The sequence below is a fragment of the Limulus polyphemus genome, unplaced genomic scaffold, assembly GCF_000517525.1.
Source record: "Limulus polyphemus unplaced genomic scaffold, Limulus_polyphemus-2.1.2 Scaffold1935, whole genome shotgun sequence".
Lineage (NCBI taxonomy): Eukaryota > Metazoa > Arthropoda > Merostomata > Xiphosura > Limulidae > Limulus > Limulus polyphemus.
Genome location: NW_013667545.1, coordinates 195,679 through 213,214, shown reverse-complemented (window position 1 = coordinate 213,214; position 17,536 = coordinate 195,679). Strand labels below are relative to the sequence as shown.

The window sequence follows — 17,536 nt, the reverse complement described above, 5'->3', positions numbered from 1 at the left end:
CTATTTAATATCTTTTTGTAAGGGTGGAGGTTGGGAGTTTACTTAGTAGAAATATTTGGATGGCTTTATTTCAATTCATTTCTACTTTAAGAAATGTAAGAATAACTGCCTTCTCACAACTGGCTATAGACAGTGAAAGGCAGTAGAAGCTGAGACGTTGTGGATGTAAGCACTCAGCTTCGTACCTTTATTTGATTTTTTATCATTTTCCATGACGGCTGACTAGATTGACATCGGTGTTTGGAGATTGTCTGATAGATGGGATATCCCAAATGCATTTGGGTGCTATTACCACAGACATTATCCATTATGACAATAAGTTGACAACCTGGATCGATAACAGTATTGCAATATATATGTATGTATGTAGAATTCCAAGAATTGTAATAGATAAATATATCAAAATGTAAGACACAATATCAGAAGGTAACTTTTCGAAATGCTGTGTGCTGCAGAGTCTGAGCTATTATTTATATGGTTGTTAAATACATAGTTATTCCTTTAGTAAATTATGAAGTGTTGACTACAAAACTCCTATTCAAACATGTATGATCAATAACTCAAATAAAAAAAATATCAGTAAGAACTTTTGAATGAAAATAAAGAACTGTGTACGATAATACATCAGTTACACTGTGTCTGTTATATCTGGTGCAGATCAGGCCTTTTGGCCAACATTAGAGGTCTTCAGACCTAATATTGGAGTAGTTGAGATGTTAAATATATTAGCAAATTGCTTGACAACATTTCAGCATCTTGCCTTCTTTGGAGCCTTGCAGCATACACAGGAAGATAATATAATTGAAATACTTTCTTTTCTATTTATTCAAACATATTTTAGATTTATTTATATTCTTCATCAGTTATGCTACAAACTTCTAAAGAAGGCCAGAAACTAAAACTTTGAGCATAAAATACAGTATTTTTTTTCCTGGAGTTATAAGTCATATTTTGGTTGGATAAACAGTTATAAATTTCTGTCATAATTTATACAAAGCATTTTTTGTTTCAGGAATACAATAAAATGAAAACAGAATCACACAATTTGTATTTTTTCTACATACATTGTAGTTATGTATATCAGACACCCCTGTAGTAGTTATGAACTAAAACCCTGCATTTTGTAAGCAGGTTGTCAAACAAATTTGTATTTAATTATCTACCAAGTGTAAATGCACTAATGTCCAAATTTCAAACATAGTCAAAAAGTAACTAGTTTCCTGACTTACAAGGTTTATTTCTAGAAGCAAAATTTAATCATGACTTGTAGAATCAGCCATAATCATCCTCACCCCTGGAGGTGAGGCAAAGGTATTGCATTTGGTTACGTCTGTATGTCTGTCCATGCAAGTATCTTGAAAAAAAAATACAGATTTACATGAAATTTTTACAGAATAGGATGGTCTTTCCAAAATCTATTCTGGATCCAGATCCGGATTCTGGATCACTTTGAAAGATTTTTATAATATGAGATGTAGGGCATTTTCTCAGATTGTTAATAATAACTGTGTAAAAAGTGATTAGGTTAGGACCGAATTTCAGGCACACACCGAATCCAAAGATTTATGGTGGGGCAAGGGTATGCAATCTCTCTGATTGCTCTTGTTTTAAGTTTTTTTTGTTTGTTTACATTAAAAAATTATATATTACCTTAATTGACAGTTGACTTTTCTTCGATCCTTCATGGATCAGATTGCCTAGTTAACTAATGTTCCTGATAATGTAAATGAATAGTTTTGTATAAGTGATAATTAAAATTTTACTTATTATTAGCTTGGTGCTTAGATTTTTAAAGTCAAGAAGTAGTGACAAAGAGATGTCTTCTGGGATGAACATATAAATCTTCAGTTTTACTCAGTTTAATAATATTGGTAATGCAAATGAAAAGATAATTGGAAATGTATGGTTTCATTTTGTTTAGACAAAAATTGTCAACTGCTCATGTAGTCCAGAAGGTAAAGTTTCTTTTAAAATATCTTACTTTGAAAAATTAAAACTTTTCCTATAAGTGAAGAGTTTAGGTCATTACAGTTATTGTTTAAAAATGTTTTCATGCATTCATGTTTACCATAACTGTAATACTTAGATAAAACAGCTCTCAAAGGAAATAAACTGCTAGTTTGATATAGTACAGAGGTATTGTAGAATGTGTACTGTAAAATGTGAAAAGAAAGTTATCTTTTCTGAAATTTTCAATATAAATTGTCACCCCCAAATTATTTTTGTGTGTAAGTTACTCAGGTTTTTTCAACATTGGTTAATCCATTTTCACAGCCATTGGTTAAATTCAAGAGTTATCTCTACTACCAGGAAAAAGATGATATTCAAAAAGGAATCAAGAGTTTGAAACCACTTCCAGGAAGTATGGTAATTTAAACTATTTAAATATTAAACAACTTTGCATTGTTGGTATAGGAGGATTGCTTTACAAAATACACACATAGTTTATTATAGTATTATATTGGATTTTAAACTACCCATAGTTAGAAATAATAAGAAATCCTATGCAACATTACTATGTATATGTGTTCTCTGAAATTTAATATGATTAAAAAAATATACATCAAAAACCTATAGATCTCCTTTATGACAGATAATTGATCGTACAAAGAAATATATATATATATATAGTTGCTAGTGGTAATTCTAAAATAAGCTGTTGCTTACCATACCCACATACTCTTAATTTGAACATTTTGTATACAGAAACTACTAATTTAGAAACTTTTCTGATAGGATTAATATTTGAATCCTGTGATTTTGTAGCACTTTATACTATTCAGTGCATTTTTTATTTTATTTTTCAAAACAATATTACGTTTGATGATTGTAAAAAGCACTTAAGCTTAAAAGTTACTTGAAAATGTATATTATAATTTTTTTAAATATTGTGCTTAAACAGTATTACTTATCATTTTATAAATTCATAATTAGATATTGCTCATTGTTGTTGTAAAACATAGCTTATTTTTTTGTAGATAACTTATTATAAAAATGGACAAAACATGGGTGTTGCATGGAATGACATAAATGAAGGAACATACTATCCAGCAGTTTCTCTCTACAAAAGCTGTACAGTAAGTATTTGTGTGTACTTGTATTGATAGCATAAGGAATAAAATCTTTTAATTTTTATTTTCAGAATTACATTATGACTGCTGTTATTAAATATTTAGTTGAATATAGAATTCCAATGGGATATCTTACCTCTTCTGACAAATAGCTTTTCACGACTTATATTGCCCTCTATAAGCACAAATATTTGCTTGCCACTAGCCTTGATAGTTCCACCTATCCTCACGTGTATTGATGTGAGACATCTCATGCTCTCATACAAATCATCATGCAGCAACCCTCCACCAAACCAATAGGAATGTGACACAACTTCTATCATTACTAGTGCTCTCTCTTCCATTTAGCCCTTAATCACTTCTCAATTTGCAGTCTTACTGTTAAGACACATTTTTGCTCTTGTTTTACTGATTTTTTTGCTTATTTGCTCAAGTTACAGTTTGAATTTTCAACTGCATAATTTTTTTTCCCTTGGCCTTAATTTTTTCGAATTTTTTACAGTTTTGAGAATGGTCATGAGTTTGAGGCTGGCCCATTATACTGTTATGTCTTTGAGTAAGAAACTATTCCATGTGCTCAGGGTTGAGCTGTGATAGACTGGCATTCTGTCCAGAGGAAATGGGTCATCATCTAGAGTTCAACAGCACTGGCACTATGTCCTTTTATGGTCACCCTGTAGGACTGCAGTATGTTTACGGACACACAATGCTTGAATCCAGGGTTTGATTCCTTGTGGTGGACACAACAGATTGTCTAATGTGACTTTTCTCTGAAACAAATAAAAGTATTTTGAACAAGTATTCGATTGAGATTAGGAATAAACCAAACAGCCTGATTTTAGAAATTGAGGCCTGGTGCTCTATCATGGATGTGTCGGCTCTCAACTATTTCTTGGTCTTATCACGCTTCACCATGGACTCAAACTTAGCCCTTTGTTGGGTTTTCCTCCTGGTTTGTGAATGACAAAGGTTGATGTGTTGGATGCATACCTAAACATTCACATTTCCCCTGCATCCCAACATTATTTTTGTTTTGTTCAGTGGGGTGTGTGTTTCAGTTCAGACTCTTCCAATCGAACTCACCTCGGCTCCCTATATTTTTTATCGGGTGGTCTGGGCATGTGCCTTTCCTTTTCATTTCCGAGACCCTCATTTCCTCCATTATATGGATGACTGGCTTCTTCTGGCTTCCTCACATGTTGTCTCTACCTTTCATTTTCAGTTTCTCCTAAGAGTTGGTTGGTTGGTGCAGGTGTTTTTACTCACTCCCATGCAATATCTAGTTCATCTTGGGGTGTTGCTTAATTCCCTTCACAGTTGGGCTGGACCCAAACTTTTCCCCTTCAGTTGAGGGCTATGAAGCTACTATTTAGCAGCTCTCCTTCTCCTATGATGAAATAGTTCCCTCTCTCTCTTTTGGGAATGTGGGCTTCTGTGGAAGCCATTATCTCTCTTAGTCATGACCACATATCGCCTTTAGTGGGTTTTGTGTGTTAAAAGGAGCTTTGTTTGGGTTCTCTTGGATGCCCCTCTCATTCTTCCTTTTTTCTTACTGGACAACACCCCTGTTGCTGTTCCTCCTCCTCGACCGGAAGTTGTCTTTTACAGATGCTTCCTTTTCCAGTTGGGGTGCTTATTTGGTTGCTCAGGAGGTTTTGGAACAGTGGAGTCTCTCAAAGTCCTCTCTCCTTTACAATCTCTCAGAGCTTCTTGTAGTTCGTTGGGCTTTGGTGCACTTCCTTCCAGCCCTTCAGAGCAAATTGGTGATGGTGCTTTCTGACAACTCGACTATAATTTCGTACATCTTCGGGCAACAGGGCATTAAGTCAAGAGATCTCTATTTTTGGCCACTGTTTCTCCTGTATTAAGCCACAGCCATCAGATTCTTGTGTTGACTTGTCACACTCCGGGCACCCTGTTTATCATGTCCCGACATGATTCTAGCTATGGAGTGGTCACTGGGCCCATGAATGTTGTGGAAGCTCTATGCCCAGTGGGGTGTTTCACTTCTGGTTGCCTTTGCCAATCATTAGCTCCCCTTGTTTTGATCTTCTGTAACACATGCTTTGACTTGAGCATTGGTTGCTGTCACTCAGGATTAGATGGGTCTATACCTATATGCCTACTTTCCCATTCACCTGCTTCCCCAGGTCATTTCCATCATGCAGACCATTCTGAGTCGGGTTCTGTAGATGGTTCCACTTTGGCCAGCTCTGCTGTAGTTTCCTCTTCTGTGCCAACTACTGGGGTCACCTCCTCATCCTCTCCCTGTTCCCCCCACCCTCCAACGTTTGCTCCAGTCTGGTATGTGTCATCAGTCTGTTCCCACTCTCCATCTTCATGCGTGGCTTTTATCTGGTTCCTGGCCTGGCAGGCCGGTTCTTTGCAGCTCGTGGCATCCTTGTTTTCCCATTACGTTCATCTTTCTGACATGGGACATGCACCAAATGATCATTTCAAATTTTTTATGTATTTCTTTTCCCAGATTGTCATTTCTATCTAAAACTTTGGTTGCTCAGGAGGGTAATTCTACCTTCACACCCATCTCTTTTCTTTCTTTATCACACATTTATGGCCATTTCGTCCTGAATGCCTCCTCTGTCCAGTTGGGGCTCTTCATTGCTATGGGGCATGCACTGTTTCCTTCTGTGTTTCCCACTTCTATTGTTTATTCCATGTAATCCTTCTTAGTCCTGTGACCTTTCCTCAATTTCCTATAGGGATTGGTGTGAAGTGAAGTTTGTGAAAATAAAAGTGAAATTAGTCTGCGTAATTGTCAGTTTAGTCATAAAGGGCAATTTCTGAAGTGAAAGTTTCAGTGTTTTTATTGTACAAGAGATAGAAAAGAATAATTAATTTTGGGATAAATTTCCACAATAAATGAACAGCATAATCCACTTGTTTAAAATAATATATATATTCAAAACAAGTCAAATGTATGTACAAAAATTTGTTACACTATTATTTACCACAGTTGAATCTAGAAATATAAATAATTCTCTTTTACATCAAAAGTCCACACAGGCTGGTTCAATTACTTTAGAACTAAATTGACCAACAATTCACAGACACCTACTGTAAAGAATCTAGCCCCATATAAAAACTTGAAAGTTGGATTAGCCTGGCTTATTCTTCCCTTTTTCTGAATGATTGTTGTCTTTTCTGTGTTTCTTCCCATCAGTTTTGTCACCTTACCACATCCCTGGCTGCTTATTTCTGTCATCCTTTGGAGGACATCATACCATTACTGCTTATTATCTTCACAATATAGCCATTGCTTGTTCTGTGGGATTTCGTCTTCCTCCCCTCAACATTTTGCAGGAATGCTTTGCATTGTTTTGCTTCATAACATGTTTGTCCCGGACCATACACTCATGGACTAACACGAGTAAAGCAGACAGGGTATTGTGGGTCTCCAGATCGGTCTGCTTTTCAAAATAGGTATCTTGGTCACCCATTTACTGTCTCCAGTGCTGCTTTCCTCCAGATTCTCCAATGTGCTATTCCCCCTCCCCTTTCCTCTAGGGAGTCCTTACCACTTACCAGTTCCTAACTGCTGGGATGGTGCTCTATCCCACTTAGTTGAGAGTAGGGTGGTGGAATTCTGCTGGCATGTAGAAGGCATTGATGGTCATTCTACTGTGGACCTGATGTGCTGCCTGGTGATGGACGATGCACTCTCTGCCAACATGCAGTTTGTCCCTCCAGCTGAGGCACCCTCCTTCTTACCGTCCCCATGATGCTGGTTCCCGGCAGACATGTTGATGATTTGAACTGGACCAGTCATGTAAGTCCTTGCATGTGTGTGGCTGGGTACTCTTCTTCTATTGCATACTGGATGATATATTCCCAGTGCTGCCTGATGATGGACTGGAGATGCACCCCCACTTTGTTGTGGCTACTCCTACCATCCCCCAGATGTTGGTTCCCGAAGGATAGGGTGATGGTTTTGTTGGATGTTACACATGCTGAGATGGGTCCTTGGTACAGAGGCTTCTTTTCTTTGCCAGTACCTATACCCGAGGTGAAAGGTAGAAGTACCTCTTCCTACCTTGAGCTGGACTTTCCTGTCACAGTTCGCCTGGTCTTGGTTGAGGTAAACCTCCCATTTACCGATGTGCTATAGTAGCTCTACACTGATGGTCCCTTAATTTCACACAGGTGTGTGGCTGAGTACCCTTCTCCTACTGCAGACTGTACGATACATTCCCAATACTATTTGGTTATGGTCTGGAGATGCACCCCCACTTTGCTGTCCACCTTCTTAGCATCCCCTGGATGTCAGTTCCCGGCAGATATGGTGCTGGTTGTGTTAGTTGTGCATGAATGACAATGCAGAGGAAGTCCCTCCTTTGTTTCTGCTGTTATTGCAACACATTTTCACATGGGCAAAGAGTATACCTAACTCATAAATGGTATGGCCTCCCACGGGGGTGTTGTCTTCCATTTATTTGCATACCACATGTTCTTCCTAAAGGGGTATCATCTTCTTTTGTTTATATGTATGAGGGAGAAGAAGGGGGTTGAGTTGGAGGCTGACCAGTGGCAAATGGTCTTTTCAAATCAGGTACAACTTTGCTCAATAGATAGGTGCCATATTAGAACTTTCACGTGTTGTTATCTCATTATTTTCAGGAAAAAAATACTGCTGAAAGTAGTCAGTGGTGAAAATGCGCACAAGGTGAGAGATTTACAGTCTTTGACACAGTAGTAATGCTTCAACTAAATAATGATAGTGGAAAGGTGGAAAATGTGGCATACGAACTCTGCAACTTTTTCTCAAAGGTGAACATACCTGTGGTTGACATTTGTAGATTTTGTGGCAATCAAAGTGTAACATATGCAGAGAGAAAGAGAATGAGAAGTGTTTTGAAGAGCCATGCCACTACTAGGAAACATGTTGAAAATGTGCAGGCAGTGCAAATATAAAACATAGACAATATATATAGAATGAGTCAAAAGTCCTGATTTGTCCTACTGTTATGAAGTAGATGTGAAATATCTAAACTTTGCTGACATGGATGTTGAGGGCTATTTATTACCCTACATGATGTCATAATTTATAGGTCATCCATGTGGTATCTTTGAAACTATCAGTTTGATGTAAAATGTATCAATACAAAAGTTGTAAAGCAGAATGATATTACTCCATAAATGTTGCTTGCTTATTGAAAATTTTTCCCCTGAGTTAATCAGGAAATAATAACAAAGATACAGTAAACATGTCTGCAAAATCATTTTAACTTACAAAAAAAAACTATGTGCAGACCTACTGTAGAAATACATACTTGTGCATGATGTTTTATGGACATGTATTGAATCTTTGCAAAGAATTCCCCAGGAATTTCTACATTTGCCACACAAATTCATTCTTATGAGTTTGGGTTTAGAATACACTCATTCTTTGATGTAACTGCACATGAATAAAGTTATTGTGTTGGGTCTAGAGATTGTGATCAGCCCTTCCAATTTATTGTCCTGGAAAAACTCATTTAGCATGTTGTATACATGGGCAGCAAAATAGAGTGGTGTACCATATAGCTAAAACCAAATCCTCTAGTAAGAGGCTATCACTAAATCATCAGTAAATTCATTCACAACACCTTGCAAAATCAGCTGCACAAAATGATCTCCTGTTAATGCCCTGTCCTAGAACACTCACTGGTCCAATTGTGGTTACAGTAGATACCACATCACACACTTGTATGCCATTGTAATTGATGGTATTGCTGCAGCTAGTGTGGACTGTCAGTTGCCCAACAGTGTGCATTATGGATTTTGACCACACGATCATGCAATAATAGACCATAAAATGCATAATATAAACTGTGGATCGACGTCAAACGTTGTGAAGAACCAATTACAACAGTCCAAATGTATCTTCTTAGTCTTACTGTTCAATACTTTGTTGGCAGTGATTATGATAAGGATGAAATTTATGATGTAGTCAATGTACCACTTATCTCTGGCTAAGGACACTTTCTGAGGCAACAGCTTTTGTGGTTGTGTGGGAGCTTAAAATAACAAGCAATTGCTGCTGTGGCATTGTTATTTTGTGTATCTGCTTGTTGCTGATGTGACCTCTGCCATGACTTGTTAGGGCCTGTTTCTTGAAGACTTAAAAAATGTAAGTTTTAAAAGCATAAAATTGTAGATGTGTTGGTGTGACACTACCCAAGAAATCTTGCTGCATACCTTCTTGCAGCTACTATAGCATTCCAATTCATCATAGAGTTACCCATTCAGTTACACTCAGCATTAGTGTATTGAACAATATTTTGTAGATCATTACTTTTCTTTGGGTTAGGAATATTTTATGCCACTTTATGCAGGAAGGCCAAGGTTTGTATAGAAATGTGAAGTTCCAGAAGCAGGAAAGAGAAGTTGGTAGATGTTGATTTGCATAATTTTATAATTCACTCTGTATTAACACTATGGACATTGGAGGGTGAAAATGTGTATACCACAATCAATGTATATTAATAAACTTGACATCAAAATGTAGTTTGTAATTCAAATGTTCATATTATCCAATTTTAATTTCAAAAGGAAGTATTTAAATAGATTGTCAATCGGCACCTCTAAGTCACATAACATGGTGGTACTCTGGCTTCTCATTTATAGATGTTTCTTTTCACTTATTAGGGTGTCAAATTGTTCAAAGAATTAGAAACACATACTGTAGACACTGACAAGCCAGAATATAGTATTTCAACCTTTTTTTGCTTTACTGGGATATCACTATATTTGTTCAAATTGTGACATGCCCTTTCCATATCCTTTGTCTTTTAACAAGAGTATATAATTCTCTCTGACATTATATAATATAATTGTGAACATTATCTAAATAGTTAATATTTAAATCAAGAAGGAAGGCCTTTGTTACCAACAGCAAAACCAAATCTGTGGTGAAATAAAACACTCATAATACAAAACAAGCCTTAAACAAAAATGATGCACATTAAGTCACCATGGCATATGCTATAAGATGTATCCTGGTTTTGGAGATGACTGCAGAACTTGGACCCACATAGCAGTGGAAATACATTTGCGAAGCCTAACATGTAAAAAAATAAATAAATAAGAGAGTAAAATAAGAAGAAAAAAAAAATAGTAAAGAGCAAGATGTGGGTGCTCGAGCCCATAATGTCCCACATCTATATCACTCTTCACTGCCTGCAGACAGTTATGGGAAGGTGACTGCTCTCCAAAGAAAAGTTAAAAATAAATGAAAAAAAGAGAAAGAAAAATTCCTTCCACTGGGGTGGTGAGTAAGAAAATCTTACTTTCTGAAGTTGGCATTATAGCCCCCAGTGTGGTAGTAAGAGCTCAAATAATAAGGTAATATTAATAGCAAGGTGTATTTCTGCTGTGCTACTAATATTACCTTACTAATTTGAACTTTATATGGTAGTTACTAGATTGTTAAATTGATCAAGCTCATCTTTATAGGGTTAAAGTGAAATATGTTTGGTTTGAAAAATTATGAAAACTTCTGGAAAAACCCTTAAGAAAAACATTATTTTTGGGGTAAAATCATTGTGTGCTGCAATTTTTGTATTGACACATCTTACTTCAGATTGATAGCATTTGACTGACCTTTACTATCATGACATGTCAGGTAAGAAATCGCCCGCAATATGCCTAAACACCTTGAGTCAGCAATTTTTCAATATTTCACACCTACTTTACAACAGTATGGGAAAAATCAGGACTTTTGGTTCACCCAGTAAAAGCAATGATGTTAATATTAATTCTGCATCAATATCTAAATATTCAGTTAAGTGCTATAGGTTTCCTTAAATAACAACCTATTTTGTGCCATACTTATCCTCTTACTCCAGACTATGGCACCGCTTGTAGATTTGGCTATGCTTGCCATTAACCTCCAGATTTTTTTATCTTGACCTATTCTTATCACTGGTTATACATTCAAGTTCATGGTAGTGTTTTTATGAAACGTGGAGAATAAAAACAGTGTTCATGATCACCCTTTCTTTGATATACTTCTGAAGTCACCTGACTACACACCCATGGATTTCTGGGCATTTGGTTTACTTAAGTATAGTCTTGGAAGCCAATGCTCATGTACATTGAAGTGTTTATCAACGTGTGTAGTTCTTTGTGTTGTTGTGGACATCATACCAAGCATGATTTAAAAAAAAAAAAGGAGTAATTCCAAGGACAGCACATAATGTAGAAGATCTTTCTTATAAAGTTCAGTTTAGTTAACCCATCATATGTAAATTGAAAAATATTTTTCAGCAATGTTTTAAAGTAAAACTTATTGTATTTTAACTAATTTTCTGCTATGGTTTCTTTTTATACTTACCAGTGATTATAAATTTTATTTAAAGATGTAGAAAATTTCCTATGTAAATTATGTGGTTTATATTTTTCATCGTAGGTTAGTATCAACTTTGGACCAAATTTTAAATATCCACCTAAAGATATGAAATACCAAGGGGTAAGATATTAAACATTTAAAACATAGATTTAGAAAAAGTCAGTATTTATGTACTTCCAACAAAGTATTAGTGGAGGTGATATGTATGTAATTATGATATGATTAGATAAGTCTGTATCCATAGATGATTGAAAACAACATCTTGGTAATCTTTAAATGTGTCACTTAGAGACAAATAAAGTTATCTTAGTGAACAATCCTTATGATGAAATTTGATTTAATATAACTGGTAAAGCTATAAACAGTCTAATCGTAGTTAAATATTATGGAAATCAAACTTTTTAAGCATTATTTAAAAAACAAAACAAGGTATTTTGAGATTCAGAATTTGTTGCTAACAGGAAACAAAATGTATGCAGTTTTATTTGTTTCTGTTTCATATTGTAAAAGTTGAAGTAATCAGACTTGATTGATATTCTTGTCATCTGATCCCAAGTGGTATAAATGAAAAATTTTGAAAGGTACAGATTTATGGAAGAAAAGTGAAAGACTGTTGTAAGCTATGTTTAATATTTTAATTTGGATGTTTATTTGCTAGAGAGAGCTAATCATAATAATTATGTAATATCTAGAAGCTTTCCTGCACTCATAGAAATACTAATATAAGTACCAGAGGTAGTATAGTGAGTGAATAACTGATTCAGTGTTAGTGAGTGAGAGTTACTGTATCTATTTATATGGGATTCAGTAAGCATGTTTGTTATAGATCAATTGATGAGAAATTCTGCATGTAAGTTTTTAAATAAATTAGACATATAATTAATCTTTGGAATTTCTGTAAAACGTTTTATTTGATGTTAGGCCTACAACAGTATCAATAAACATAGCCTGTAGCAAACATTACTGAAGAAATAAATTAATTTTTAATTATTACATGTACTGGACTTTGTACTATTTTTCCAAAAGAACCTACCCAGTGATAGAAAATGTTACAACAGTAGGTTTAAAAGCTACATTGATTTCTGGTCTATATCTAACAGTTATTTAATACATTTATTCTTGTGAAATTGAGATTTTAATTTTTTCAATGTTTGTTCAAGAAAATGTAACTCTTAACCCTCTAGATATGGGTAGGTCCAGGTGTGCATGTTACAACCTTTATATAGAGTTATATTTACAATTTAATTAAACTATTTACTACCAGTGTATGTTAATAAATTTGAAATTAAAATGTAGTTTATAAATTGAATTTTAATACCGTGTACGTTTTAATTTTTTACTTGCAAAAGAAAATATTTAAATATATTTTCAACCTTTACTTGTATGTATCACATGAGACTTCTTTGCACTGAATTGTACAATTTAGAATTTTTTTCCACTTTTATATTATTTTAACTTTCCAAGGATTTACCCACGTATACATTACATATCCCTGAATTAAATTGAAAACTTGTTGCTTCTATTTTTCCTGCTTTAATAAGTTATATGCCATAAACTGAAACTCGCATGCTGTGCCACTCCTAGCACGTGTTATCTTTAAAAAAATTTAAATAATTCTCTCTTTGATATTTGCTATTGGATTATTCATTACCAACAGAAAGAGAAGATTTTAATTTACTTCTTACTTTATGAAATTAGCTCATTTTTGTAATCGGTTTTGAGACATTCTGCATCAATTTTATAGTCTGCTATTGCAGAAATCACCTCAACCAGGTAAGAAAAATATTTTAATGCATGTATGGCTTAATTAGAAAACCAATTAAATTATAATAGTTTTAGGGCATTTTTTTTTGGTTGGGGGTTAATATGTTGCATTTTAAATTGCATATATAATTAAAATAAATAAAAATTAAGTAAAGTACTAACAACATCCCTACAAACAGGGTTAATTTTCATAGAGACTTAGAGAGCAAAAAATTACAAGACCTATACCCAAGTACCAAATGTATTTTTTTTAGTTATTGTTATAAAAGTAACTAAAATGGAAAAATTTGAAATTTATCAGGTTAGATAAGAAAAGTATTAAAAAATAATACTCAACAGCATGTCTCACAAGTTGAGCATGTGGTAATTTTACCAAGCCTGCTAGTAACTTGATGCAGTGTTTACACAGAACTTCCCTCTTGCGGTATTTTCTTTTGGCATAAGTTGCTGTAAAGCATTAAATGTGAAGACCAAGATATTTGAATTGTATTAGCTTTGGCTGTAATAATAAGCAATCATTCTAGAGAGAATGATGGGGGGGTAGATTAATTTCTACAAGATCAGTCAAATGGCCGAGCTTGTATACAGTGTTAGGGTAGAGAAAATGACAGAAAAAAATTATACTGAAAAAACTTTTCCTATTCATTCAGAATGTTCTAGAAGTTATGCAAATGAAATTGGAAAAACCTGTAATGAAAATAAGTATTGTTAATCTTAATATAAGAATCACCTTCCACTCAGACTAGTTGGACTCTGACTCCATAAGTTCACAGACAAATCTTTAGTAAATATACTTAATTTAGAAATCTGATTTTTTGTGCACAAAAGACTTGTAATGTTTATTAAAAGTCTGCCAAATATTGTTAAGGTGCTATAAGTTTTAATGTAGTAAATATATGTATAGTTACATGTTGTGAAAAGAGTAGTCAAAATAACCAAGCCTGTTAGGGAGAGTTAAAATGTGTATAAGTTTAAAGATTTGTCATGTGGAATATATGTTTATAATCTGGTGTTCAATGGCTGTATTTTAATCCTGTTGTAAATGATTTGTTAGGAAAGAAACAGTTTCAAAATAAAAATCACCAATGCAATGAATAACATTTATTTACATATATTTCTGACTGTACTTGATCCATTTTCAGCATGTTCTACAGAATAAAAAGTATAAGTATACAAGTACCCACACAACAATTTTTCTACTAACACAATAAGAAGTTGAAACATTAAGTGGGTAGGCTAAAAAGAAATTATGTGGACAGAACTAATCCTAGCAAGGCAGCACGAGTTAAAATACTTTTAGTTGTAAGGAGTTCAGGTTGTTAAACCTTTCCATGATTTGCCTAAGATAACTTGGGGGCTCTCCATGTTTTAAAAACCATTTGCCCAAATTAATTCAGATAGACCATTTCTTGCTTGAATATATTCACGTTATCATGTATTACAATCAGTGCTAGCTAGATGGTATTGGAAATGGTGTTTGTGCTGGCCTCTTATGAGATATATACTAAATTATGTTTCATAAACACTGGAGAAAAGCATTCCTAGTCTTTACTGTAATTTCATTTAAGTAATGTTTATCATGCTTAAATCCAGATATGTAACATTTATTTATTGAGTATAGTTTGTGCAGAAATATAACATCAGATCATAAAAGAACTTGTTTCATTAATATTAACTATAGGTTATCAAAAAGCAAAATAGAATTATTTTTTTAAATTAATTTCCAAAAAGATCCATACTCTTAACAACAACCCAAACACCCTACAACTAAAATTATTTTAACTTACCATACCTTGCAGCCTACTCGTTTTTTGTTAAATAAGTTTTAATATATATTTTCTTAAGTACACCTTTATTCTGTAAAACATGCTGAATATGAGTAAAGTATAGTTTGAAATGTTAATGAAAGTAAATGTTATTCATTGCATCAGTCCTCTTTATTTTTATAGTATTTAATCCTTCTGGTATATATTTTTACAGCTAATAGCAAAACATCATGTCACATTTTAATTATATTTCATGCTCTTATTACTATTTGGATGAACAGAAATTAAGCTTAGAAACACTATATATATATATACTGCACCTTCTCAAGTCTGTTGTTTACTATTAATCATTTACTTTTGTGTAAATAAGGAGTGTACAATTTCATTATGGAAGAAAAAATAAGACAAGTAAACATAAAGTGATCTGATGCCGAAAGCTTTTATTTTATAATTATTATGACATTAAAATATTAAATCTTACCTTACTAAAACAATTCTGAACTGTAATTTTATAGTAATGAGTCATTGAAAGTATTTTTTCTTTAGATGTATGAATCAGGCTTTAATGCCCCAGTGGAGTATGCCCTTTCTGATATACTTTACCTTGTGGAACACCAAGATGAACTGCGCTTAGAACATTTCCTTACGTGATCTTTTATTTGTTGTGAATAAATTTCATAATTTTTAGACACTTCATACTACTTTAAGAATATTCTATTTGTATGTTTTTCTATACTTCTTGACATCTTAGTTAACAATACAACCTTAGATGTATCAAATACAAAACTTAAATACTCTGGTTCATATAGATGATTTTATCATTAGAAATGTTTTAAAGACAAATATTTCATACTTGTGGCAAGATTATTTTAAAACTTCATGAAACATCATTTATCTGTTGTGCATTGCATTTAGTGTAATTTAAAGCCTTCAATATCATTGTAAATTGCATATTCAATTTTGCTTAAAATCAGTGTTTGATGTGGGACAAGAAATATAGTGGAATCTCTGTGGTCTATCAAGTTTATATAAAATTATGAAATTGTGTTGTTGTGGTTTAAAAAGTACATGTAGCAATGTATCCTGCTAAATTTTTACTCATGAAATGGGTTCACATGTGAAGAAACTGAAAACAATGGATTTCTTAGTCACCCATGAATATTCAAATGATATCATCACTTACAGAAAACCATAATAATAAAAAAAGACTGTTCCCCAAAATTTTCATTCCATACCACTAATAATTCAGCCCTTAGAATTTGACATCTTGACAACAGCAGGTCATAGATAATGACAAAATTGTGGAACTATCTGAATTATTAGTTATGTAAAAGTTGTTAACTTTACTGTAGATAGCTTCTCCCTGATAAACAATATATGACTAAGACTATAATGAATATTTATAAAATGTTTCTGTTCATTAATATTGCTTAAATGATACCCAATGACACAGAATACAAGTTTTTGTCATACCAGTCATGAGTGTATTCAAGATGTGTAATAAATAATTAATCTCCCAGTTTCATTGTAGTTCATTTAATTAGTATACATTTCTTCACCTCTGATTTTACACTATTTTACATTTAATTGCTTCAAAGTCAGTCCAAGAGATGTACCACAGGTATCACTGGAGCTTAATGCATCATTTGGTATTTCCATTCTCTTCTCACCAGGCTCTCTTTCAGTTAGGAAGTATTCTTTACTTAAGTTGTCTGGTGAGTCAGGCTTACAAGAATTTACAAGACTCTTTGGAGGTGTGATTTGGCTGTCTGTTTCCTCTTCTGTGTCTGTGTTAAAATCACTGAATGTTGCATAAATGAAGTCAAACAACCTCACCACCAACTGTCCTTTCTGCTGTTGCCTGGAGTAAAGTTTCAGCATGTTGATTAACTGTCCTGTTAAAATCCAGTTTGAATGTTAATGAGGATTAGCAAAATAAAAACTATGACATATTCAGTACAATTCTTCTATAATTATAGCTGTGTAATTACTAAAACACTAAAATACTCTGGAATTTCAAACCATTTTATTGTTAGTATTATGAAGTAATAAATTTTCGTTTTTAATCCACCATACAACCATATCATTAGACTTTATTGCTGTTAAATATTTTCTTTAAATTATCTATCTATATAAAGATGAAATGTGTGTTTGTTTGCACCCTAACTCCTCCTAGCCTATTGAGCCAATCTCAACCAAAATTTATATGTAAACACTATGAACTATGGGGAATATCCTAAGGGATCAAAATTGACCTTAACCCTATTTCTATTTTGTAAAGCCTGTTGTTTAATTACTCCCAGCCAATTGAGTCAATCTCAACATGTTGAATATTCTAAAGGTATTCAAGATCAAAGTATGAAAGTTGCTGGAATGCTTCTCAAACAGCCATGCTTTTCCTTATGGTCAATGAGATGTAGGGTGGGATCACCTCCAAATCTGTATTTGTTGTTTATGAAGAAGCTTTGTTATAATTTGAAATATATGATTACTGTTAAACTTGCATTGTTTGAATAAAGTTTAAACATTTCCTGTCAGTTTACAGGTATTTTAGCTTGTCTTGAATAATCCTGGACAGAATATTTAAG

General features: G+C 33.6%; 2 protein-coding genes across 2 annotated transcripts in view; one reads left to right on the top strand and one right to left on the bottom strand.

Annotated features, from left to right (window-relative positions):
- LOC106465414 (set1/Ash2 histone methyltransferase complex subunit ASH2-like) overlaps nucleotides 1-15,793 on the top strand; it is a 20,888-nt gene extending 5,095 nt beyond the window's left edge. The window contains exons 4-7 of the mRNA XM_013925641.2: nucleotides 2,275-2,367; nucleotides 2,979-3,077; nucleotides 11,479-11,538; nucleotides 15,495-15,793. Coding sequence (XP_013781095.1) covers nucleotides 2,275-2,367; nucleotides 2,979-3,077; nucleotides 11,479-11,538; nucleotides 15,495-15,599 — 357 coding nt within the window. The 3' untranslated portion in view covers nucleotides 15,600-15,793. The remainder of the gene's footprint in view (nucleotides 1-2,274; nucleotides 2,368-2,978; nucleotides 3,078-11,478; nucleotides 11,539-15,494) is intronic.
- A 671-nt stretch (nucleotides 15,794-16,464) lies between these two features.
- The window catches only part of LOC106465413 (poly(ADP-ribose) glycohydrolase-like), a 98,155-nt gene continuing 97,083 nt past the window's right edge, over nucleotides 16,465-17,536 (bottom strand). The window contains exon 19 of the mRNA XM_013925640.2: nucleotides 16,465-16,843. Coding sequence (XP_013781094.1) covers nucleotides 16,521-16,843 — 323 coding nt within the window. The 3' untranslated portion in view covers nucleotides 16,465-16,520. The remainder of the gene's footprint in view (nucleotides 16,844-17,536) is intronic.